General features: G+C 27.5%; 2 protein-coding genes and 1 long non-coding RNA gene across 6 annotated transcripts; 2 read left to right on the top strand and 1 right to left on the bottom strand.

Moving 5' to 3' along the window:
• The first annotated feature begins 3,320 nt into the window (after nucleotides 1-3,320).
• Nucleotides 3,321-15,688, top strand: LOC107170883 (protein MBD-R2-like). 3 transcript variants are annotated; one of them, XM_089222271.1, is made up of 18 exons: nucleotides 3,322-3,676; nucleotides 4,716-4,865; nucleotides 4,943-5,085; nucleotides 7,641-7,729; nucleotides 8,458-8,536; nucleotides 8,595-8,759; nucleotides 8,830-8,941; nucleotides 9,008-9,189; nucleotides 9,870-9,955; nucleotides 10,046-10,272; nucleotides 10,378-10,479; nucleotides 10,541-10,671; nucleotides 10,743-10,885; nucleotides 11,088-11,254; nucleotides 11,329-11,460; nucleotides 14,764-14,852; nucleotides 14,945-15,073; nucleotides 15,149-15,688. In XM_089222271.1, the coding sequence occupies exons 1-18, from the start codon at nucleotides 3,624-3,626 to the stop codon at nucleotides 15,286-15,288; spliced, it is 2,319 nt and encodes a 772-aa protein (XP_089078397.1). In that variant the 5' UTR covers nucleotides 3,322-3,623; the 3' UTR covers nucleotides 15,289-15,688. The 3 variants fall into 3 exon arrangements, with proteins under 3 accessions (XP_089078398.1, XP_089078397.1, XP_089078396.1); XM_089222270.1 differs by having other exon boundaries at nucleotides 3,323-3,676; nucleotides 4,928-5,085; XM_089222272.1 differs by lacking the exon at nucleotides 10,378-10,479 and having other exon boundaries at nucleotides 3,321-3,676; nucleotides 4,928-5,085.
• Nucleotides 11,715-15,238, bottom strand: LOC149057660 (uncharacterized). 2 transcript variants are annotated; one of them, XR_016190752.1, is made up of 4 exons: nucleotides 15,099-15,238; nucleotides 13,634-13,766; nucleotides 11,917-13,542; nucleotides 11,715-11,849 (listed from the first exon to the last, which is right to left on the bottom strand). XR_016190752.1 is itself a non-coding variant. In XM_089222277.1 (3 exons), the coding sequence occupies exon 1, from the start codon at nucleotides 14,119-14,121 to the stop codon at nucleotides 13,699-13,701; it is 423 nt and encodes a 140-aa protein (XP_089078403.1). In that variant the 5' UTR covers nucleotides 14,122-14,179; the 3' UTR covers nucleotides 11,715-11,849; nucleotides 11,917-13,542; nucleotides 13,634-13,698. The 2 variants fall into 2 exon arrangements, 1 of the variants encoding a protein (XP_089078403.1); XM_089222277.1 differs by lacking the exon at nucleotides 15,099-15,238 and having other exon boundaries at nucleotides 13,634-14,179.
• A 10,162-nt stretch (nucleotides 15,689-25,850) lies between the features above and the next one.
• Nucleotides 25,851-26,690, top strand: LOC149057659 (uncharacterized). Its single transcript, XR_016190753.1, has 2 exons — nucleotides 25,851-26,076; nucleotides 26,383-26,690. It is a non-coding gene; the product is annotated as an uncharacterized LOC149057659 (long non-coding RNA).
• Nucleotides 26,691-26,754: the final 64 nt, after the last annotated feature.

Here is a 26,754-nt window from a genome sequence, read left to right as displayed (position 1 = left end):
AATGGTATCTACCTAACTACTTAACTAAAAGCTTAAATACCTAACTACCTCGCACCTACTTATTATTTATACAATGTTTATTGTTTGTTATGTTTGTTTAGTAAACTCGAAAAGTATAAAAATTATATATTACATACCTACATCGTAAGCCATATAAATATTCGAGGATTTTAAAGATATATTTTATATTTTAAAATGTAATAATAAATATGTAGGTATTTATTTGATAATCATTTTCACTCTTTTTGAGCTAAATATAGACTAGGTAGTATATATTTATATAAATAAACATTTGACATTATCGATTTTTTTCCTGTTAAAATATGTTTGTCCGATCTTATACCCCGAAAATGTGATTCAAGGTTACACCAAGTTATCTATATATCAACAGTGGCGCCCACGTAGAGTAACAAGTGATGCAATTGCACTGGTTTCTCGTAGGTCCCGGGGCCTACATACATTCGGGGGCCACACTCTGGCACTCTGCAGGTCTCTTGATCAGACACTATAAATACATAAATATTCATCTGGTCCATCTGAATATTTAGATCGTTGAATAAAGCATATTAGAGTTGGCAGTGGCACTGCCGCAGTGCCAAATATGCAAACAAATAAATTTGGGGGCCCTATAGTTATAACTGCACTGATGGTTTGTGGTAAACCTGTGGGCTCCACTGTATATCAATATATTCAAATACCTTAATCTAAAATACAGGGCCCACGTAAAAATCAAGATAATAATTACCAGAACCCGTACTATTCAGGATAGAATTTATCAAAGAATAACTTTGAGGAATGAATGATAACTCGTGGAAAGTACCCTTTAAATGAATAAATAAATTTGGACACAATTTTTCAGGATTAATATTGGCAATAATCCGTGCTTTTCAGAACAGTTTAATAAGCACTTGGTATACTCGTGGTTACCCTGAGACCAACTTAGGGTGGAATAAAAAAATTGACAAAACTTACATTTCAAATTTTACAGAAAAGAGCGATTTTCTTATTAGGTATAAGGAGTAAGGATAATTTAATAACATATTATACTTTGAATTTCCATCATTCTAGTATTTAGTATATTTTATTATTCTATAATAAAACATTGTAGAATATTTCAAAAATATTGACTATTCTTTAGCTATTACAATACATTTTACTTTGAAATGTTTTTTTTTTTCATTAAATATCGATAGAACATTATAATTGTTCCTCATAAGTTGTTATTGTCGTAATTATAAAATATTAAAATTTAAAGACATACGAATACGACACAAGACACAATGACTACTGACTACCGAGTGACTCAGAACTGGGTACTGACAAATTTTTTTAGCATACAGATAAAATGATGCTGACATATCACTATATCAGTGAGTTTAGGTATTTTTTTCGCATTTATTTTCTGATTAATATCTGAATTAACACAATATAATATTATGTGTGATATGTGAGTAAACATTATAATTGTTCCAAATGTTTTATATTATAACATAAAAATCTTGTGGAACAAATAAACCATAGTACCTACATAAAATTAATTGAAATAAAGATATAATATGGGAAACACTGAAATTTAATCTAACTGGAAGAATAATACTGTTGAACAATGAACATTTAAATAACAGTTTAATGGACACCTTGAGTTAAATATTATTTTATGGAAAAATATTGAAAGCCTGATAGGATCAAATTTTTAACGATAAACAATATGTCAATATGCATTGTTTAAAAAGTATAAAGTAACGTTTAGAAAATTAATATTGAATTTAAAAAAAAAAATTCGAGGAACAAAACACAAAATATGATCCCTTCATAGATAATAATATTATATTGTAAATATATTATATTTTTATGGATCCCTCAACGACCTCAACATAGACATAATAATAAATTATTATGTCTATGGACCTCAAGGCCTCAATGTTGTGCCTCGACCATCAAGTTTACAAGGGTTAACCGTCAATTTGTCCCCGCATACAAATGCCGTATGCGGACAATCGGTCCCCGTCATAATATTATACGCGGACAATTGGTCCCCGGTCAATATTTTTTGAATAGGTATACGAGTAGGTATAATTATTCTATCTCAGACAGTATTTTGTAATGATTAGGGCTCGATTTATAAATTATAATGTTATACCTAATAATATTTTTAGACAAAAAAGATATCACAATAAGGTACGAATCTTGATGGATTATAAATTTTTGAGTATACTCATCTATACTACTATACTAGCATTATAATACTAACTATTTTTAGTAAACTGGAATAAAATATTTCCCTTGATAAATAATAATCTTTTATTGCTGACTGACCAATTTACCTTCGTCAGTTATCGCTGTACATCCGTCTATATAGTTCGAATACATCCGTCTAGTTCGTACCTATTGGTTATAATAATGGATTGTTTAATAAAATGTTTTGAAACCAGCCACGGGAAAATAAAATTGGGATACCAAAATTTTTTGTTTGTTTTTCAAAAACCTGTTAAAAATGGTAAACGTTGGGTGTGTGTTCATAAAAACCTATGCAATGGTAGTATTACTACCGACAATGATTTAAAACATGTAATTAAATTTAAGTCACATAATCACAAAACTAATCCGGGTGTTTTGGAAGCGGAACGAGCCATTTATAAAATGAAACAAGACGCTAAGGAAAATTTAAATTTACCATCTAGAATTTATGCTAAAAATGTAACAAATTTATCTGAAGAAGGTAGGAAAAAAATACCTATTGAAAATAATTTAAAACGATCTTTAAGACGAATTCGTAGTAATAATTACCCGAAATTAAAATCAATAAATGAATTAAACGTAGACAATTCAAAATGGGCCACTACTGGTGGAAAAGATCCACAACAATTTCTTCTTTATGACAACAAAAATAATAAGAATAGAATTCTAGTTTTTGCTTCACAGCTATGTTTAAAATCGTTGTCATCATCAAAACATATATTTATGGATGGCACTTTTGCAACCTGTCCACAAGGTTTCTTTCAAGTATATGTTGTTCATGCTCAAATAGGGGAAAACAATTTACCGATAGTGTACGCATTACTGCAAAAAAAAACTAAAGAAACCTATATAATATATATATAAATATCTTAAACCGTGCTGTCTAATTATTTCTATTTAATTATTCGACAACAATGACGGTCTACAATGGAAACGACGAATCACTACCAGCTGTCCTACTGTAGTATTGTCCCAAACGCTGTTATTTTACCTTCCAAGTTTTTAACGACTTATTATCAAATGTTCATTCGACCACCACGCCACCACTAAATGTTTGTTTACTATTGATCATTAATCGCTATTCCAGTTTCAGTATAATTATTATTTTTATCATACGATAATGGCATAATGGCACAATTATCATAATTAATAATGACAAAATATATTATAGCAACCAACAATGATTTCGAAAACGAAGTAAAATATTTTGCCGAAATTGTTTAATTTCGATTTCCAGAAATCTTCAACGAACGGTTGTCAGTTTGTCACTGTTGTCAGACGAGACGACCAACCACCCTCACACATGGCCAAATAGCATCTGTTGTCTCAGTCAACAAGAACTGTCGAATATTTCACTGCCAACGCCGCTAAGAAATTAAACAAAAATGGACTTCGATATTGGAACAGAACTCTTAATCCAATCTCCTGGAAATATATGGTAAGCATCGCTAGACAGACTTGTCGAAATTCGATCGGTTTTTTTTCAATGTAGCTGACTTTAAACCGCAAGTACGACACAGATAATTTATTTTTTAAATTGTTGATGCTGAACACTTGATGTATCAGAAAATTACTGACGGATTCTATCAAATATTGGACACGCTTGGTCGGTTAATAAATAAATTAAATTGAATAAACATTGTGTCATTGTAATATTTTGTATTTAATTATATAATCTGTACAATATAGGTGACTCAAACAAGATCAGAGCTTTATAAAAATTAGAAATTTGATCTGCATCACAACTCCTCTTATAAGTTATTTTTGATATCAGAAATATTGTCATTTAATTAAGTACATCCAGTTACAATGCTTAAACCATACAAAACTATAAAGTGATAATATAATATTGTCCATAAGTCACATATTATATGTAAACAAATATTCTATATTATATTATTATGTGTTGCATAAGATGGTAATTTAATTTGATTAACAATTTTAACAATTCTTTTCAATCTCATGTGTTTTATGAAAATCTCGTATTCAAGTAGGTACATCAGTTTTAACTTAATCTTTCTATACATTTTAATTTGTTAATATTTAATCTCCTCATTATTCTTATTCATACTTATCAATTACTATATTGCCTAAGCTATAATAAATTATGTAATACATAATAAGCATTAAAATAAAATCTTATATAGGTTCTTAAATCTAGGTACCTTTGATGATACTATTACATATATATATATAATAAAAACTATTAATTAATTTGGAAGACTAATAATTAAAAAAAAATATTTATTAACTTAAGTCATCAGCAAACATTAAATTTTAAAACTCACCTATGTTCTGAATTAAATTCCTAAATCATTTTTTTAAATTCTTTGTTTTAGTTGTATTATGTGATTTAATCAAATACTCAATTTATTATCTTAATATTCAAAATGTATACATAATATGTTTAAAATATTAGTAAATAAGTAATTGAATTGATTATTAATTAATTATGTAAAATATTTTCTTTATTTTAGGACAGCGGCTTTCGTTGAAGAGGACGATGGTGATGAAATATTTATATCTTATAAAGATGGTAAAGGAGCAAGTGAATGGATTAACAAAGACAGTCATAGAATTAAACATATGAACGATGAATGGGATGCCAAATTGATAACAAATCCAACGTAAGGCTAAAATTTATTATTATTTTCTTTTTAAATTAATATTACTTAATTTTTGATTTTAGCCTTTCTGACAATAGTTTACTTGAATTAAAACCAGTAATTGCTAATGTTCTGCCATCTGAAAAAGAAATTTCAAAAAAATCTACTACAAGTGCACGATCATCCAGTATATTTAAAGTGAAATTTAAAAAAGATGATTTTTTGACAAAAAAAACTCAAGGTAAGATATGGAGTTATTTTCATTTTAAATATTATGCTTAATATTATGCTTAATATTCTTTTAAGGATATTATAAGTTTAAATTTCCTAAATAGTTATCAATTCAGAATTTAAATAAAAAAATAAAATATCACCTTAAAATTGAATTCAGAATTTATATCGACCTTGTGAAATTACCAGTAGAACGTAAAATACAAAAATAAATATTTGAAAATAAGATACTCTAAAACTAAAGTTTAGTAAGTTTAATTTTTATATGTTTAATATGTATATTTTTAAATATAATATTTCAATGTTATTAAGAATTTTACTGTTAAATTATGTTTTTCTCTATGTAAAAAAACAAAAGCTAATGAATAGGATTTAATGTTTTATTTTTTAAGTATAAATAAACTAATTGTTTTCTTATCTGTATGTTTACTGTGAAAAATTTTGATTTTATTAAATTACAAAAAGAAGTGTTCATACTGTTTCTTAAGAAAATAACATGTCATAATTATGGTTTCTGTTTATACTCTATTTAAAAGACATTGCTACCTAACTCCTCTCATTTTGCTATTCCAGCTATCTATTGAACAAATTAGATCTGTAGCATCTAATATTCAAGTATAATGTACTTATATCTGGAGACAATATTTTTTGTATAATTCTTATAGAAAATATCTTACCACTTCCATGATTAATATGCAGCTTTAAAATTCATAAAAGTTCAATTAACTCACTTGGCATACAATTTACAATAAAATCATAAGTAATTACAATTGTTAGTACCTAAATTATATTTAAAATAATTTTTTTTACAATTTACAATAAAATCATAAGTAATTACAATTGTTAGTACCTAAATTATATTTAAAATAATTTTTTTGGTCAACTCAACTTAATTATTTGATTATTTATGAATTAAATACCGAAATTTAATTCCAGTATAATTGGTAATCTCAAAACGCTTATCATCAGAAATTAGAAATCCAGTTAATGAATATTCCGGGATAAAAATGCCTAAATACATTTTTTAAATTACATAATAATGTATATTTTAACATTCTCTATTGGATTGTACAATCTATAATAAAATGCAATTATTAATTAAAAGTTGATCACATGAATAATTTTATAAAGTATACAAAATTGAATGAAATATAAATTGATGAAATATAAATAGAATATGTTTATAATAATTGTACTCTTCACTTTTTCACATAATTCTGATAACAAAATAAAATAATAATTTTAAAATAAATTAAATTAAATTATTTAAACTAATGTTTAAACAATTAAAAATATCCCTTTCACTTTGTGAATGGTTAAGTAAAAGCAACAAGGTATCTTTCAAGAAAAAATTTCTTATAAGGAAAAAATAAAAAATAACAAGAACTTCTTTCATTTCCCCACTTTTTTACCTTATTACTAATCTTACATACAAACTATCAAGTTTCACAACTATTTACTTATATGTATTCACTGTCAATGAATGTAGGCCATAGAAAAAATCTTCTAAGTTCAAATTGAATTTATTTACAATAACATTCTACTTAATTTTTAAATTTTAATTTATAATACTGTTTTTATCTCATACTTATGTGATATTCTATTAGTTATCATTACTTAAGTTGGTTTTAATAATTTATTGAATTCTGTTAAAACATGTAATTTGATATTGTCTCTTATGACTAATATTGAATTCCACTGTTCACAATAGCCATAACTGAATGCTAGCCAAACTATTAAGTTCAAATCATTTATAACAGTTAAGTTACAGTATTTGTCTTACTATCAATAGACTATTAATAAAAAGGTAGGTCAGTGACCTCCATTTGAATACCTACTCATGCAAGTTTTTCTAATACATTTTTGTATAGTCCTGATTAGAATATCTTATTCAATTATTATACACTTTAATTACTTATCTTAACCAATATTTACAATGTTTAAAATTCTTTGATATATCATCAAAACTTAATTTATATGATGTATAAACTATAAAATTCTTCTAATTTCAATCTCGTAAGCTTGACTAAAATTGCTTTTTATTATATTACTTCACAATAAATAATGGTTAATAATCTATTTTTTATTAATTCATACATTTTTTTTTTTTTATCATTTCAATAGTTAAGATGATGTTATACCTCCCTTTGTTGTCTCCATCTTACAAGTGTGTAACATAGCAAATTTTATGCTCACAAGATTACTTTTAGCTCCATTAATTTAAAAATAGGAGTGAATTGATCTCTGATACAATTTAAAGGTAAGATTATTATTTAAACAACCTCATGAGCGTTTTATTATATTTCATATTTGAAGCGAGTTATAAGTAGAGAAAATGATTTGTAGCAGTACATCTGAAAATACTTATACCTCGCTTCAAAACTAAAATATAATAATAACCTGAATAATAATCTTACCTTTAATTTTATAAGTGGTCAATTCACATGTGATCTGCTGAGTATAAAATATGCTATGTATAACGTCCTCTTAATCTAAAATTGTTATTTATCATTATGTTATATACATTTGCCTTATTATTTTTTAATTATTCAAATTCATTCATAGATTCTAAACATAAAGAACAAAAAATAATTAAGGATGCTAAGAAATCATCAGATCGTGAGTCAAAACAACTTTTATTGTGTGGTACTTCTGTAAGTGTTATTTATTTTCTATTCATATTTATTTGTTTTGAGGATGTGATACCGGCATTTGTTGTCTCAGTTTTACAAGTGTGTAACATTCAAAAAGTTTTTAGCAAGGAATAGAACCACTCCGTCTGTACTCTTAGTAGAAACACCAATTTTTTTCGAGAATATAGAAGATAATATTTTCTGTATCGTAGCGTTTTTATTTGTTTGATATCTCTAATAAGAAAAAAGGCATAATACATTTAAAAATCTGATATTTTTAAGTTTAACTTCAATAACTTTTTAATATTAGTCTTATCAAAACAATAAAAAACAATGACACAGTCAAAATTTGTTTTCTTAGTTATAATTGTAGACTTTTCTCTAACACATGAGGATATCACCTCCTTGTCAAGATGCCAGATGGCAACTGAAAATAATTCTAAGAAAAATTAAGTTATAAGTTTTTTAATTTATCAGTGTTTACTTTTTATTTTAAATGTAGTATTTTTACAGTGCATACCACTAACAAATATAATATTAATTAAAATATAAATTAGAGATAAAAAAAAATACTCTGATTAAACCTAATCAGATATTGTTTTTAAATGGTGTATTTTATTGAAAAACAAATGTAAATTTTTGTACTATAACATAAAAATTGAATTTGTATGTTAATTTATTTTGTTTGATACATCTATTTCAAAAACTTTATTTTGGTCAAAATTATTATTATTATATCATGTTTTTAGAGTAATGAACAGCATTTTCCTAATACAACATTAAAACATTCATACATAGCAGAAAATTCAGGAATGGAGATTGAAAAAGGTATTGAAATAAATTTTTATAACTAAATAAATTTTACAATCTCTTTTTTATTAAACAGTTCCAGAAAGTGTTAATTCTTCAAAAACCACAAAAAATGTGATAGAAACTAATTTATTGAGGTCGGAAAATTTTGAAGAACTATTGGAAGATATTGAAGCAGAAGCAGAAATATGTTCACCTACAAAATCTATTTCTCGTACTGATATAAAACAAAAAAAAAAAAGTATGGATAGTATTTAGCTTATAATGAATACATTTTTGATCCAATATTTATTTTTTTACTGTTATCGCAGAGAAAAGACCATTTGGTCTAAAGAGACGGCCTGATAAAAAAAAATCAAAATCAAAAAAAAGTGATAGTAAAAAAAAAAAATTAGTTGTTAAATTAAATTCAAATAATGTTAAGTAAGTATATAAATATAAATTAATTTTATTTCTTGTTTTATTCAAAATGTATTTATTATTTTTAAGAATAAAACCTATTGTGATGCCAGACAACAGCACATTGAGTTATAATGATGATACAGCAACATCACCACCTTTAAAAAAAATTAAACCATCTCTTCCTGAAAGTAGTCTGCAGGAAAATTCAATTCAACAGAGTAGTTCACCTTTATTCCAAGAACTAGCTAACAATACTCTACTACAAAAAAGTATATACTCATTATTCTATAGTCTGTCTCACGAAAGAAAAGTACCGTTTTAAGCATGTAAACTGACCCACAAGTTTGTGCTGGGCTGTATTGCATGTTAAGTGGGAGGTGTTGCGGCGTGGGTATGCGCAAAAATGATTGATTTTCATCAAGACGCGATCCTTTTCTTTCGTGAGAGACTTACGGCGTTAAAAGATATGATAAATACTTATTAGTAGGGCTCAGATTTTAAAGCATAATAAAAACATAGCAAGCATAAAATTGTTTTAAAAAAGCAAAAACGAAGCATATTTTTTTAAAAAAAAAGGCAAAATAAGCATGACCCAAAAATTAACATCAACTATTTATGAAAAAGATTAAAAAATTAATTTAAATTACAAAAGACTACCATGTATTTTGCTAAAAAAAAAAATGCATTAGATTTAACTTTTATCATTTTAAGTGAATTTACTTTTACAAAGTACAACCCTAAATCTTAAATTGATTGATTACATGTGTACTGACCATAGGTACCATAGGCTATATGTAAATTGATATGCTTATGACCGACAATTTAGAATGAGAATGACATGAGACGAATATATATGTATAAAAAAAAGCATCTACTTTAAAATCAAAGCCCTACTTATTAGTATTTTTTTTATTTTTTTTTTGTTTGTAATTTTTTCTACACTTTTCAGTTAGAATGGAAGCATCTAATGAACAAGGGTTTAGATGTCCAAAACAAGAATGTCGAAAACTGTTTCGTAAAGAAAATTTATTGATGGTTAGTCTTATTAAATTTATACAATTTTCTACTTTCAATAAAATTAATCTTGATCATATATTAATATTATTATTATTATTATTATTTAAGATGCACATTAAACACTATCATTCAGAGTACACTGAATTATTGGTGTCTACACCAAATGTAACTGATCTTGCAACAGCAAGAATCGAAGGTGAAAATGTTGATGAACTATCTCCTTCATATTTTCTTCATAGAATATCTCAATTGGAAGCCAAAAAAAGTTGGGGGGGCAACACGTCTTATGAAACACCTTCACCAAGTATAATGTCTTCATCATTAAAATTGACAGAGTTAGTATTTTCCTATTAATTTACAATAGCATGTCTTATGGTAAAAAATAATCATTGTATAAGTAATACGCATTACTTTTAATTAAAAAAAAAAACATTTTACAGACCAGAAATCGGTAGTAATACCTCTCTCAATTCTGAAAATTATAACACATCTTTTACATCCAATGATCAACAAAACAACATAACTCATACTTATGATTCTAAGTAATGTTATTATTAAATTAAAGATTTATTTATAAGTCAATGTATTTCAATGAATTTTCAGGGATTCTGGATTATCTGGTATTGTAGAATCATTCAGCTCAACAACTGAGACACCAGTTAAAGAATATGCTCAGATAAAAGAAGCTATTAGAAATATACCACTGGTTGATGATTTTGAAAATGAAACTAGAGGTAAAAATTAAACTTCATTGTGTGAATTGTATTATTTTTTCTGATTTAACATTTTTAATATTTGGTTGCAGACAGTTATGATATGGTAAGTATAGGAGGCTCAGACCGACATTTTAAAATTAAAAAAAATAAATCCGATGTTGAAACTTTGCCAAAAGAAGAGGTGATCAATTGTTCCTGTGCTTCAAATCAAGAAGATGGTTTAATGATTCAAGTGTGTTTAATTTTTGTTTAAAATGTATTAATTAAATAGCAATACAATTTTTCAATTTGCTTTTCATATTGTTTAATATTAATTCATATAAATGTCTTAATTTATATTTCTTCATGAAACTAATTATGTTATTTTATTTAGTACTTACTACTTACAGTTTTTTTCATACTTGTGTAACATCCCAATTTTGGATTTATTCCAGTGTGATATTTGTTTGTGCTGGCAACATGGTTATTGCAATAAAATTGAATCTGAAGATCAAGTACCTGACAACTATATTTGCTCTAGTTGTTTAAATCCTTTGAAGAAAAGACGATCAAAACAATATGACTATTCACAAGATTGGATTAAAGAAGGAGTACTAGCCAGGTTTGTTGTATTACTAAACATTATGATTTATGAAATCAATTTGTTATGTATCTAAGTTAATATTTAATTTCTAGTGTTTTACAACATAAAGATGAGCGACGGAAAAAAGATGAAGCTATTTTAAAACAGTCTCATCAGTTAGTAGCTGAGGTGATAGAACACAATAATTTTTTGCACAGTTTACGAGTTAAAACTACAATTTACGGGTAAACTATTTTTTAACATTTTATTTTGTTCATTAGTGTTGTAGTTACTGATATGAAGAGAACAATTTTTTCTAAATTTTTAAAAGTGCAGGCCGGAATTTTGTTACAATACATTTAAAATTATTGTCTTTAGAATTGAGCTTGATTAAACAGGTGGCTACTTTAACTCAATGTTTTATGGAAAAGAGTAAAATGTTAGTTTTTGGTGTTTAATTGTTTTAATTTTAATAATAATTATATATTATATTGCCGTTACACTATACTATTACATGTTTTAATTATTATAACACTATAGATTAACTTATTTAAAAGACAACATTTTTATAAAGGTTTTTAAGATCTTTCGATGTAGCAGATTTTGGATATTTCTTACCACAATCTTGAATAGTCTGAAAATATAAAAATGTTTGTTAATATATTATTCTATATTACATAAAGTTAATATTTATCATTTACTTTTAATAGAAATTGCTTTTGGTCTTCATCTTTTGTAATTTTATGATTGAATTCTTACATTTTTTTTATACTTTGTTCTGCAGGATTGATTACTGCATGTAGATCACTTACTATTTTTTGCCCTTCTATGATTTCAGATATATTATTCCTAATATTTAAATGTGATTTTAAAAATGCAATTAAAATACCAAATCGTTCCACTAAATGTTAAGATTTATGATTCACGAGTTAATAAATTATTATTATCGCATTTTCTTAAAGACAAATCTTCTTTATTCAAAATTAATTTTTTCTCTGTTATTTCTTCTTCATAGTCCTCTTCATCATCAATTGTTATCATTTTTTGGCCAATTTTCATTTAGGTGTCTTCATTTATTCTTTTATTAAACAGTACTAAAACATGATACATTCTTCATTTAAATAATACAAATGTGTAAGAAACTTTTGAATATCAGAATTATAAATCATTTCATTAATTGTACAATACTTATAACAAGTTCTTAAAAACATGATATCATTTAATTGAGCTTCATTGGCATTTGGCGAAGAATATCAGAAGAGTGCATAACATTTAATCAAAAACAAATTGAAGTGAAAAATAGAATTAACCTCATTATTTGTTAACTTAAATTCTTGCCAAAATAAATAAATTTTGAGACAAAAGATGTCTTTAGCCATCCACCTTGCATGATGGTATGCATCTGGTTTTTTAAACTTATTTCCTTCCAGGAGGTACTTCTCCCAATAAAATAATTATTAAATCCAATAATTCTTTATAATCATATTTCGGATTGAATTTGTCAAAAGTTTACGTTTTGCATAGGTATTCCACAATGTCAATGTAGTTGTTTCCTAATGCATTTTTAATATCTGCGTAAGAGATTCAGGTAGCAAATTTATTTATGTTTATGGTATCCCATTTTGCCTTAAACCGTTAGAATAAAGGAATATCTGGACCTGTCATACGTGAGATTTTAATTTTTTTTTAAATGTCAGCTAGAATTATCTCAGATATATGGTGTCTACAACCAAAATAAATAATATCTCTTTTAATTTATTTTCTGATAATATAAAGGTACTATTATATTATCTACTAGTGTTCAACGTGATTGTATCAAAAACAAATGCTCGAGTTTTATCTAGTAGTGCCCAACTTTCTAAAGTATCGAAAACTGCAGATGAAATTTCAAGCCCTGTCCCCGCCGACACTTTCAGTATTCCCAATAATTGTTAAAAGTTCGTACCTGTAGCAACACTGCTAATCTATCGACACATTTTCCAGATATATTTTCCATTATTTTAATGTCCCAATGAACAACGACTGACTTAACATATCAATTAGTGAAGGATTGCTTTAATTTTTGGTCATATGATTTCCGATAGACAGCTCTAGCATTTCGTATGGATGTCCTATTGATAATAGAGTCAGAAGGATCTAATGACACAGCTATCAAAGACGCAACTAACAAATGCTCGGCGTCCCTTTCACTAATTTTGCATTTGTCAAGAGCAGCAGCTAATCTAGCGGTCAATAGTTCTTTACCAGTCTTGTTTCTTGCTGTTCATCAATTTCAAAAGATTTTTCCAAATATTCTGGTTCAGATTCCATATTGTATTCATCCGTTGCTAAAAAAAATGTTTAAATTAAATACTTAAACAAGACAACTTATGTAAGAAAAAATAATTTTAAACTTAAATATAAATAAAATAAAAATACCTGCTGTTGTGATAATATTTTTCAAACTTTTTTATTTATTTTATTTTCTCATTTGCTTTCGTTTTTCAATATTTGTTAATTTTATTTCTATGCCTAAGCGTCAAACCTGGACGTCCTTTTTCCCTTTGTTTCACTAAAAATAACATTATATACACTTGTATACGTATCATAGTAAGTGCATCTCGATGAGCAATATCAAAAAGACCATTCACAGAATCACTAAATAACTTTTCTTTTTGTTTAAATGTTTGATTGGTTTTATTTTTTGAAATACCTTTCCACTCCTCGTAAAGTTTAATTAACTTAGCTTTGCACCTATGAGATACTTGTGTCGGAATCCTAGCTTTTTTCCAAAACACTACACATTCCTCAATCACTAGTGAAGCGCTATCGTTTAAATTTAGTTTTGTTATTCTCATATTATAAAATAAAACTTTTAGACAATCACCTCTTGAAGGCAATTTTGAACCTGTTATTTCATGATTCATATACCTAATGAGAATTATCTTTTTACGCTACGACATTTTAAAATTTATTTGAATAATAACTGAGGTAACAGTTAAATATATACCTAGATACTTTTGTTACTATACAACAAATCACGCTGGCACTATGTTTTATTATTTGATGTAATAACTGCAGTAGAAATAAATGGATATAGGACAACGGAATATTCCCAAGCACCATAAAAGATTATTAATAATATTTCTATTTTATATTATTTGGTGTAATAACTGTAGTGAAAATAAAAATGGATATAGGACAACGGAATATTCCCAACCACGGTAAAAAATTATTTATAAAATTCAATACACACTGTTGCGTAATTATGGATATTAGATAGATATTGCTAAAATTTATAATAATAGTACTATTAAAACTGAAATATTTTTTATTAGTTAACTTTTCACTTTAGTCGTCACACGTTAAATTTCTTCAATTATGCTTAAACTACAGATTTTTATTTAAAAGATATATAAAAACCAAATTAGGGGGCGCACTGGTAAAAAATTTTACTTAAGAAAATAAGTGGCACCCTATTGTTCATAATTACTTCATATAATATGGGAAAGAGAGCTATGATTCACAATAATTTAATAGTTCTTAATTTTTAATTTTTTTTTTTAAAGGCAAACACCTGATCATCCTAAACTTTATTTGTGGTCTGAACAAGGTTCAACAAGAAATGAAGAACCTATTCAAGATAAGCTCGAAGAATGTAAATTCACCAAAATGAATACTACTTATAATAATTATATACTTTCATTTAAATTTATTTTTAATTTTAATGTTTGATCAATAATCTTTCAGTGCTCTCTGGACCAGTACCTGAAAAACCTATCAATATTTCTGATTGTAGAAAAAATCTACTAGAAGAAATTGAAGATGGCTTTGACAATTTAGAAGCCAGAATTAACTTATTTGAAGCCAAAACTAATGGTAGATTTTCTTTATTTAAACTCACTCATTGTTTAAGTTGTTACTGAGGTCTAACAATTAATTATTGTTATATAGGACTTGAAGATCAAGTTAATGGCTGCGTAGATAATGAAGTCTTAACAAATACTGTAACTTTGTTGCTACGAGATTTAAATTCCATCAACCGGCATATGTCATTTGAAAACAATAACAAAAAAGAAGAAGAACCTGTTTAAAAAAAATTTGTTATCTTCATGGATTCAGTTGGTCACAATTATGTAACTTTTTATGTTTGAGATAAATCTTTTGAATATCATTCATAATATTTAACTTTTTATTGAGATCTTTTGAAGGTAACAAATTGTTTGACAAAGGTTCTGACTTTAATTTGTATTTTGTAGTTGTATTAACACAATTTCATTTGTTAAAACTGCTCCAGCAACCTGTAAATAAAGTTGAAAATATTGTATGTGATGAACTCATAAATATGCTATTTTTTCAAATTTATCTTACCCCAAAAGAAAGTTTCTAGTAATTAAACACATTTTTAATCCTGTTAGAGCAACATAATCTAATATGACTTCTTGTAAAAATCTTTGTGTCTTAAAAATAAAACGATAAAGTAATTTATTGAAATTTAAATATTTTTTATTATATTATAATATACCGAAATATATGTGATTTTTGAATATTTATAATTAAACAATAAATCTTATGAATTGATTAAAAACTAGCTTTATTTTTGTATACATAAGCCTCTTAAAACAATTTTTTTTCTTAAAATATTGAAATTTTTTTATTCTAGCACTATTATTACTATCTTAGACTAAAAAGTTTGTAGAATAATTTAGTTGTGCTCAACAGAGATCCGTTGATTATATTTGTTTGCATACAATATAAACAAAATTATTTATATTATAATACAATCGTACATAATATTTCCGTTTGTTTTTCTATTTCGATTCTTATTTACTAATGTCTAATACATTGTATAGTAATATATGTTACAGTTAAAACCTGAAATCCGTCAAACCAAGATTTATCTAAACAACAATATTAATTTTAACAACCCTTTTTCGTCAAAACTTATATGACTATAGTTAAAACTAGAATAAACCAGAACCCTCAACGTTGGAGCTATTTTTATTTAAAAACTAGAAGAATTTATTGAAAATAAATATAAGAAATATTTATATATCATTATAGTTTACTAGTTTTAACAAGAAACAAAAAAAGAAATAATTACATATGTATATAGATAAGTCATAGAAATTTATTGATTTTTGAAACTAATAACCGAACTTAATGATTTGTTTCGCAGGACAAACTATCATGGAGATTAGAGTAACACTATTTTTTTTGTTTTGCATGCAAAAAAAGTTTTTTCCTGAATCTGAAGTCTTATTTTTGCATATTTTCGATAAATATTTTTGAACTAATATTTACACATAATCTATCTTATCAGATTTTTTTTTACTTTCTTTTTAAATAAGGAATTTTTCAAAAATAATAATAACAATGATTTAAACGTTTATTCATAAATCATAACAATTGAATTAAAAATACTATAATTTCTATATTGCAATATTGCATGATTTTCATGGAATATGGTTTTGTATGTCTTGTCGCCTTGACGTTTTTTTGTTTTAAGGGGATTCGATACCGTGATTTTCTGTCATTGTCTAGCACATGCGCGTCATAGGATTTTAGCAGTATTTTTTGCCAAATGTAACGATGGCTAAAGCGAAGCGATAAGAATTATTAAAACAGATTTGAATTTGTCATCAAATCTACTTGAAATCGACTTTCCCGCATTTTTGATTTTTTGATTTTAACTTCAACAAAAATTTAAAAATTACAATTTTTTAATAACAATTTTTAATATAACATAAGCATAACATTAATTAGAATTTGGAAGATAATATCGAAAATGTTAAAAAGTCGATCTCAAGTAGTCTTGACGACAAATTGAAATCTGTTTTTATAATTCTTGTTACTTCACTATTTCCATCGGTATGTTTGGCAAAAAATACGACTAAAATCCTATAACGCGCATGTGTTAGACAAAGACAGAAAATCACGGTATCGAATCCCCTTAATGAAAAAGTAATTGATATTTTTAATGGATAGTTGGTGCACAGTTCTAAATGTGTATTGTTTTTAGCGACGATAATAATATAAGTCCTAAAGTCTAGTTAGCACATGGTAAGATATTAATAGTTTATTAAAAATGAATTTTTATTGAAATGTATGCGCTATCAAACTAAAAAAGTAAAGAATTGTGAAATCGAAAGTGCATATAAATTATAGTAATACGAGAACACCTACTCACAAGCGACGAAATAATTTGTCTGTTTTCATGTTAAAATAACTCAGGCATACCAAGTAAACGATTACTAAAATCGACAAGCTACAACTTAACTACTGTTGTATTTTTTCATACATTTATTTTGGTGTTTCCGTTAGATTGATAGTTTTTACCATTTTACCAAGAATTTCAATAGAATATTAAATAGAATTATATATTACGATTAAACGGCGTCCTAGCTAGGCAATTTAGCTACATAATATCCTCAGATAAATATTGCTATTGAATAATATATTTTGATCATGATTCATGATCATATTAGAAAGTGGAAGGTTAACCTAGGTATAACGAAATAAATGAATTAACATTAGAAGTCTAGAAAAAGTAGAAAACTATCATTGATGAATATATTGTAAAAATTAAAGCAACAAAAATAAAGTTCAAATATTACCTGTATAATTACAATATTTATATAAATTGCAAACATATAAAAATATGTTTATAATGTAATAGTAAAATTGTATCGTGTGTTTAGTTATATTTTATACACATGGTTTGTCTACCTGGTATAGAGTGCTAAATATATTTCATATATATATCACATATAATTGATATTCGCAAGCCCGGATCCATGATGGAATAATATCATAATAACCTTTCCCTGGGCCTTCATACGATTTTTTCTTAGTGATACCTGTAGTAAGCTTTTGATATTATTCAAAAAGCATATAAATATAATTTTAAACGAGCCGCTAAACCACCGATATACAGCTGGGTTGTTAAATATGATATAAATAAATAAACATAATATTTTCAATAGGTATGCTGGCTTCAGTTATAGGCTATAGCTGATATGACAGCGAATATCATCTAACAACTGTATATAATTAAAACAATTTGCCTTAAATTATCTAAAGTTATTGGTCATTATATATTCGACAAGCTTACATTGCAGACGTCCGTTATTCATTTCTACAGACTTATTATAACTTCAAAAAATGATCGTTCTTCTGTATGCGTTATTCAATATTAAAGAACTAATCAACATATATACTCCGATAATGAGCTGCGGAAAAACGAGTGTTGAAATAGAAAATAAATCACAAATGGACAAGACGCTCGACAAAGTGGCACTAAAAATTACAAAATATATTAAATTATTATACTTACAATATGATACTGCAGTCCTCGATGGAGGGGGGTAATGACTTACAACTAAACCTCATTTATTAAACCACATTTATTAAACCACATTTTCAATCGGTATATTTATATTACTAAATGTAAAAAAAATACATTTAATTAAATACATTATGGTCCCACAGTGGAAAAATATGTTCAAGCTATTTGATAATTTATAAACTTTGAAAAAAGTACTTTTTACAGGACTGAATATAATATAGTATAATAAATTTTTATTGTGAAAAAAAAAATAATGTGTGATTATCCTTGTAGTGTGTTGAAAAACCCGTGGTTGAGACGAAAGATATTGGCACGCAGGTGGAAAGACCGCATGAAAGGCCATCTGAAAGGCGTTTAGGTTAGGTTATAGGTTAACTAAAGCACTAAAAAGCAGTTTCAGACGCCGTCAGAATGTCCGACGGAAACGTCACTGGAGACGCCGGTTTTGTCAATACCAGTGGCGTAGACATGATTTCTGAAAGGGAGGGGATAAAAAAAAAAACGACAGCTAAATGGGAGGTGAAAATTGTAAAATCCCCCACCCTCTCAAAATTTTTTTCTAAGGTACCTAGTTTAATGTTTATGGTATTCATGTTTAGCATGATTATTTAAAGTCTAATAAAATTAATAAAAAATAAATTTTAAATATTTATAATAATGAAAAATTCAAAATGTGTAAACATAACTTTATAGACATACGTCATACATATTATATATACAGTATGTTCACGCTAAGAGGTACCACGAAATATTTCAGTTGGTTGACCTTGTATTCAAATGGGGTTTTCGGGAAAAGAAAGGGAGTACCAAAATACACAATTTCAGATAAATTTCAAATTTTTAACTTTATCAGTGTGCGCATGCGCAATACAACTTACTTTTTTTTAAATGGCAACACATGGTTAGAAAGTTGTATTTGTCAGGGGGCGAATGTCCCCCCCTGAAGTATACCTGGATTCAACACTGCTTCCATTACAGTGACCCTCTAGACGCCTAATATACAGCAGACCGTTATTCGCCTACCAGATTTTATAAATTTAATTCATATTTTACATAGGTGCCTACACAAATAAACTGAATAAAGTAAATTAATAGCGTGCTATACAAAGATTTGTTTATTTTTATTAAAATACAATTTTACAATGTTATTTAAAAGGACGTGATACCCGCATGTGTTGTCTCCGTACGCTCGTGTAGCTCCGGCCTCCGTTTGCTTAAAAATTAGTGTGAATTGACCTCTTGTAAAATTTAAAGGCATGATTGTTATCTAGACAACCTGATATGCTTTTTATTATATTTAAATTTTAAAGCAAGTTATGAGTATTTTAAGATGCACAAAAAACTTACAATTTTAAAATACTCATGACTCACTTCAAATTTAATAATATATAATAAAAAGCATATGAGGTTGTCTAGATGATAATCTTACCTTTAAATTTTATAAGACGTCAGTTCACTCTAATGTTTAAGCTAACGGAGCTACTCGTGTTCTGCTGGCCGTAAAATTTAGTAAATAATGCACTTGTAAGACGGAGAAAACACTTGCGGGTATCACGTCCTCTTAATTTATTATACATATTTTTATATAGGTACATTTATATGAGATACTCAGATACATAAACATATTATACAATTTATTATACAATTTATTATACAATTTTTACATAATTATTATGTACATAATATACATTAATTTTCATTTAAATTATGAACAATATTTTATACATCATATTAATTAACATATTATTTTATACAATCGTCATTTCCTCTTGCAAGGCTAACAAACCGTACCTATTTGATAATTCTAGTGGCTAAGAACATATTAGACGGTCCTTGGTACAAGAAATGCGGCCACATATTACAAGACAATGCCACGACTTAACTTCGTCAATAACAGATTATTCGAAAATTTAAATTTCTACATACTATAACTTTGCCAATTTTGCAGTTATAAAAAAACTTTTTATACAAAAACTGTTTAAAAAAAAATTCGCCACCCGAATCTGTAGAAAAAAACAGTGTTGCCATTTAAAAAAAAGTAAGTTGTATTGCGCATGCGCGCACTGATAAAGTTAAAAATTTGAAATTTATCTGAAATTGTGTACTTCGGTACTCCCTTTCTTTTCCCGAAAACCCCATTTGAACACAAGGTCAACCAACTGAAATATTTCGTGGTACCTCTTAGCGTGAACACACTGTATAATATACTTTATATTGTTGTCTCTATAAATAATAAGATAAGCTATAATAAAGCTTAATGGTAGTCGTCAATCGTCATCGACCATTTTGACCAAATAAATATTACTGTTTACTTTGCTAATTTGCTATAAATAAACGAAAATAAAATTATAATGGTATTCAGTAATCAGTATATTGAAAAAACTGTCAAAATTCAATAGCTCGATAGATCAAAATTCACAATATGAAAAAATATTACATTATAGTGCATACTACATAATGTAAGCAAAAACAAAAAATAAAGCTAATGGGGGGATCTGACCACCACGTCCCCCCTTGTCTACGCCACTGGTCAGTACCACACCAATATTATGTGGGGCCGGCAATGTTTTCTTTTCAACCTTTACCTCCATCAGTTGACTTTATGATAGCCTCTTCATTCCCTCCACCATCGCTGCCGGTATATTATGTATTTATGTTGGACCGGCATTGTTTCACACTTCGCAGCCACCGCCACGCAGTCACGCAGCATGGCAGCGTTAATATTAGGTATCCACCACCCCTCATTGAAAATTTAGTGCCTTGGTCAGCAATGTTTTATCTGCCTCCACCTCCATTCGTGGAGGACGGCCAGATGTTGATTGACTAAAGTCGTGGCATTGTCTTGTAAGATGTGGCCGCATTTCTTGTACCAAGGACCGTCTAATATGTTCTTAGCCACTAGAATTATCAAATAGGTACGGTTTGTTAGCCTTGCAAGAGGAAATGACGATTGTATAAAATAATATGTTAATTAATATGATGTATAAAATATTGTTCATAATTTAAATGAAAATTAATGTATATTATGTACATAATAACTATGTAAAAATTGTATAATATGTTTATGTATCTGAGTATCTCATATAAATGTACCTATATAAAAATATGTATAATAAATTAAGAGGACGTGATACCCGCAAGTGTTTTCTCCGTCTTACAAGTGCATTATTTACTAAATTTTACGGCCAGCAGAACACGAGTAGCTCCGTTAGCTTAAACATTAAAGTGAACTGACGTCTTATAAAATTTAAAGGAAAGATTATCATCTAGACAACCTCATATGCTTTTTATTATATATTAAATTTGAAGTGAGTCATGAGTATTTTAAAATTGTAAGTTTTTTGTGCATCTTAAAATACTCATAACTTGCTTTAAAATTTAATATATAATAAAAAGCATATCAGGTTGTCTAGATAACAATCATGCCTTTAAATTTTACAAGAGGTCGATTCACACTAATTTTTAAGCAAACGGAGGCCGGAGCTACACGAGCGTACGGAGCAACACATGCGGGTATCACGTCCTTTTAAATAACATTGTAAAATTGTATTTTAATAAAAATAAACAAATCTTTGTATAGCACGCTATTAATTTACTTTATTCAGTTTATTTGTGTAGGCACCTATGTAAAATATGAATTAAATTTATAAAATCTGGTAGGCGAATAACGGTCTGCTGTATATTAGGCGTCTAGAGGGTCACTGTAATGGAAGCAGTGTTGAATCCAGGTATACTTCAGGGGGGGACATTCGCCCCCTGACAAATACAACTTTCTAACATTCAACAAAATGTACTTAGTTATTAAATGCACAATACTAATTTAAATATAAATAATTAATAGGTTTCTAATTTATTTTGTAATTTTTTCAATATTTATAATTTCTGAATTGTAATCAATTATAATAATACAATAATTTATAATATATGACGACCTTAGATTAACCTTAGATTGATTATAAAATTTTAAATATTTATAATTTCTGAATTGCAATAAATAATAATAATAGGTACTACGATTATTTTATTTTATTTTTTTGTAAGGAGAACCTGCGGCAACGTGGGCCATTGGGTGTGGCCATTTGTATGTAGGTTTTTAAGTGGGTAGGGTTGTAACACGTGTTTGTGTATGTGTGGCATGGATATGTTGCTAAAAATCCCGGGTGGTCACCCATCCGGGACCTAGCAACTGCGGCCGGTACGTACGCTCAGTGCGTTTCCGCAGATTGAGCGTACGACCGCGCCTCACCAATGTATTAAATATTAAATAATATAATAATATTACATTTTTGCTGACAAATTTAAACAGCTATCATTTTAGGTGTGTTTATCACAAAATAATTACCACCACTTGTAGCATAATATGCATAAGATGATTTTGACAGTATTCCTTAGTAGAAACACTAAAAGCTCTCAACTCACATGGACTACTTCTAGGAGCTAGACTTCTCTTGCGTATGTTATTAGTTTATTACTCATAGCAGTCAAAACTTCTTGAATAGTTATGTTACCATCGTTTTGTGTTTTGACTAATTCTTTTAGACAGATGTTTACAGTTTTATTGTGGCCTCTTTTTGTTCTGCTCTCTTGGGGTTCACCTAAAGCATCTATTGCTAACTTGGCTCGATCGGTGTTAATTTCGTATTAAATTTTTCTTATCAGTTTCCAAATTGTGGGATGTTTTTGACCAACTAGTTTTGAAAATCTATTGTACCATCTTTCAACAATGTTGTTGGTTCAGTTACAAAATAGTACCTAAGTAACTTCTGTATTTGTAATTATTTATGGAGTATACATTAAACATTAATTTAATAATTTGTCATATAAATGTATCTTTATTAACAATAAATTAAACTTTATTAAAATACTTTAAATGACAATATCAAAAAACAGTATTTAAAGTATTTTATTTTTTATTTTTTGTTCACAAACTCTTGTATAATTATTTGTCCAATCAAGACTTCTAAGCATCTCATTTTCTATCGATAACAATGAAAGAGAAGCGAGATAAAACATCTTGAGATAAGGTGCATTTTAAATAATTTTTAACACACCGAAGCTCTGAAAATGAACGTCTGCCACTAGCATTGGAGCAAGGCATGCAAGCAAATATTCTTAAAAATATGAGAACATTAGGGAAAGTAGCTTTTAATGGAAAATTAGACAATTTTTTTAACAGCCCATTCATAGATAAATCAATATTATCAAATGATTCAGTAATTTTTTTAAATTGAATAATTTTTTTAACAAATGATGCAATCGTCTGTATATATATTTATAATATTCAATGCATGTTGACATACATTTAAAGTATCCAAAGAATTCAAGTTAATCAGGAAACCAAAGTTTTTATTTATACCTTTATAAACTGCATTTCGTTCACTTAAATTTGAACATAATGTATCAATTATTACATAAAAATATCTTTCTTAATTTAATTTTGTCTTTTCTTCCCAAGAAAATGTTGTCTTTCCGCTAAGTTCTTGAGGATCTTGAAAAAGGTATTGAACATCTCTCGAAGATCTATTAAATATTTTTCCAAAGATTCATACAATTGGACAACGATAATTAAATCGATATTTGAAGACTGCAATGTTTTGATTTTAGAATCAAATCTATTCAATATTGGTGTCCACATTTTTAACATAAAAACAAATTCTAGTTTTTTTATTTTTGATGTAGCCTCGTGTTTTGTTGATGGTTGTTATATTTTTTTTTCAGACAAAACTTAAAGTACCTAATTGTAATGCCGGGTCCACACAGAGACAACAAAAGTAAAACAAAACAAAAACTCCGTGTTTTTCGACAAAATCAAAACATTTTTAAAACAATTTTGTTTTTTCCAACAAATTGTTCGTGTTTTGAAAAATAAAGTCGTGTCCCGAGCGGTGTCGGCAAACATCAAAAGGTTTTGGTTTTGTTGTTGTTTTTGCGAACACTGTCGAACGTGTGTGGACATGTTTTCAAAACAACCAACGGGCAATATTTTTTATCGGGATTTCGCGGGCAGTACCAATTTGGTTATTTATAAATATATATTTATTATATAACTAAAACATCTTTTAATCTTATCATTTATTTTTTTACTTGGTAACTGTATAGGTAAATATACCCAGCACCTAACATAAATAAATCTCCATCGTTTTCAATATCTCTTTTCAATTTCCACATTTTCACTCAGAGTAAAAAATTTTAAAAAACTTGTAAGTACGAAGAGTTTAGAAAGCTAGAACTCTGAAGACAGACTGAATGACCACGGATGAACGAAATAAAACGACGAGTTTATATTTCTGTATGGATAGTTGAAAACAAAAACAAAACACGAACAAATGTTTGAATTTTGTTCATGTTTTGTTTAATTTTTACTCAACTCAGTATGGACACATGTTTTGTTTGTGTTTTATTTTTTTCAAACTTCAAAAAGAAGGGTTTGAGTTTGGTTTTTGTTTTGTTTCTGTGTCGTCTCTGTGTGGACCCGGCATAATATTATATTTTCTGTCTGCAGTTCTGCACAGCATAATAACAATTAATAATACACAGTATTATCTGAAATAATAATACACGCACAACTGACGATGACGGCGCGGTATACGGATATGACTAAAAATATAATTTTTTTCCACAATATAATTATAGAATCATTCTTCCCCGTATCAAGACTAATGACCAATGTCTCATATTGTAGACTGTAACAACTACTCTTTGAATATTCTTAAATTATCACAAATTCACAACTACAATATTATGTATAAGTAGTACCTATGTACACCATAGAAAAAAGATTAACACTGCCATAGTGCCATAATATAATAAACTGTTTACATGTTTATGTTTAATAATATATTGTTAAATAAATGTCCATGATATACTATGAAATAATTTTATATACCTATATAATGTGTATAGTACATTGTTATAATATTAATAATATTATTATTATTAGTTGTTTCTCAATTCTGTGTTTTCCATTAAACATATTATAATAAAATTTGTATGGTTCTTTTTTGTCAATATGGATTGAAGTAGCTTATTGTATTTATATATACACAAAAAAATCAGAAAAATTTAACACCCCCAAAACACTTGCGCCCTGGGCAAATGCGCTGCTAGAATATCGAAGAAAATAGTAAACATTTTCAAACTTAAGTAATTAAACAGGTATATATAACTTAATATACATATTTTAAAAGGTGATACAAGGTCACAAAGATATAACTAGAATTCAAAAAATTAGGTTAAGAGTAAATCAATTTATTATGATTGTTTCTCCTTTGTGAATTGTGACTAATAATATGTTTTAATAACTGTACGTTATCTAAATTCACTTTTACTCATTGTGCGATTGAGTACAGATTGTAAATTTCTTTTAAAAATTAAAAACTCCGTGTATTTTTATGAACATCCGAAATAAAAAAAATTTACAAAACTTGCACTTAAAATTTTACAGTAAAGAACGATGTTCTTATTAAATATTACTGTATGAGGAATAAGGATGATTTAATAACATATAATTTGAATTTCCATCATTCCATCAAAAGTTAATAAAAAATTGTAAAATATTTTATAAATGTTAAGCTATTACTATAAATTTTACTTTGAAACATAGTTTTTTTTTTTATTAAATGTCGATAAAACATATTATGATTGCAAATCATATTGTAAATCTAAAAAAAAATATTCCTCATAAGTTGTAATTGTAGTATAGATGAAATATTAATATTTTTATCATACTATAATGGCACAATTATCATAATTAATAACGTGAGAATATTATAACAATAAACATTTACGATTTTTTGTGAAGTGAAATATTTTGCTGAAACTGTTTAATTTCGATTTCCAGAAATCTTCAACGAACGGTTGTCAGACGAGACGACCAACCACCCGCACACATGGAAATGGCCAAATAGCGTCTGTTGTCCCAGTCAACAAGAACTGTCGAAAATGTCACTGCCAACGCCGCAGAAATTAAACGTTGTGTATATACACCCGACCATGGTCGTTTACTCATTTGGCTGAGCGCTCAAAAGATTTTTGCGGACGGCATCCGCGTCCCGCGAGGACATTGGTGTGGTTGTAGCGGATGTATTAATGACTTATTACATTTAATGTTACGTTTATGTATCGTCCTTTGCCGGTTTCGTGACTGGCGAAGTGGCGACTGCAGACTGGGTAGGACGGTAGGAGGTAACGATTTGTCGTCATTACCCGAATT

This window comes from Diuraphis noxia, unplaced genomic scaffold (assembly GCF_037042655.1).
Source record: "Diuraphis noxia isolate RWA-SAM2 unplaced genomic scaffold, SU_Dnox_SAM2 contig0003, whole genome shotgun sequence".
Taxonomy (NCBI): Eukaryota; Metazoa; Arthropoda; class Insecta; order Hemiptera; family Aphididae; genus Diuraphis; species Diuraphis noxia.
This window is presented reverse-complemented; position numbering and strand designations above follow the sequence as displayed.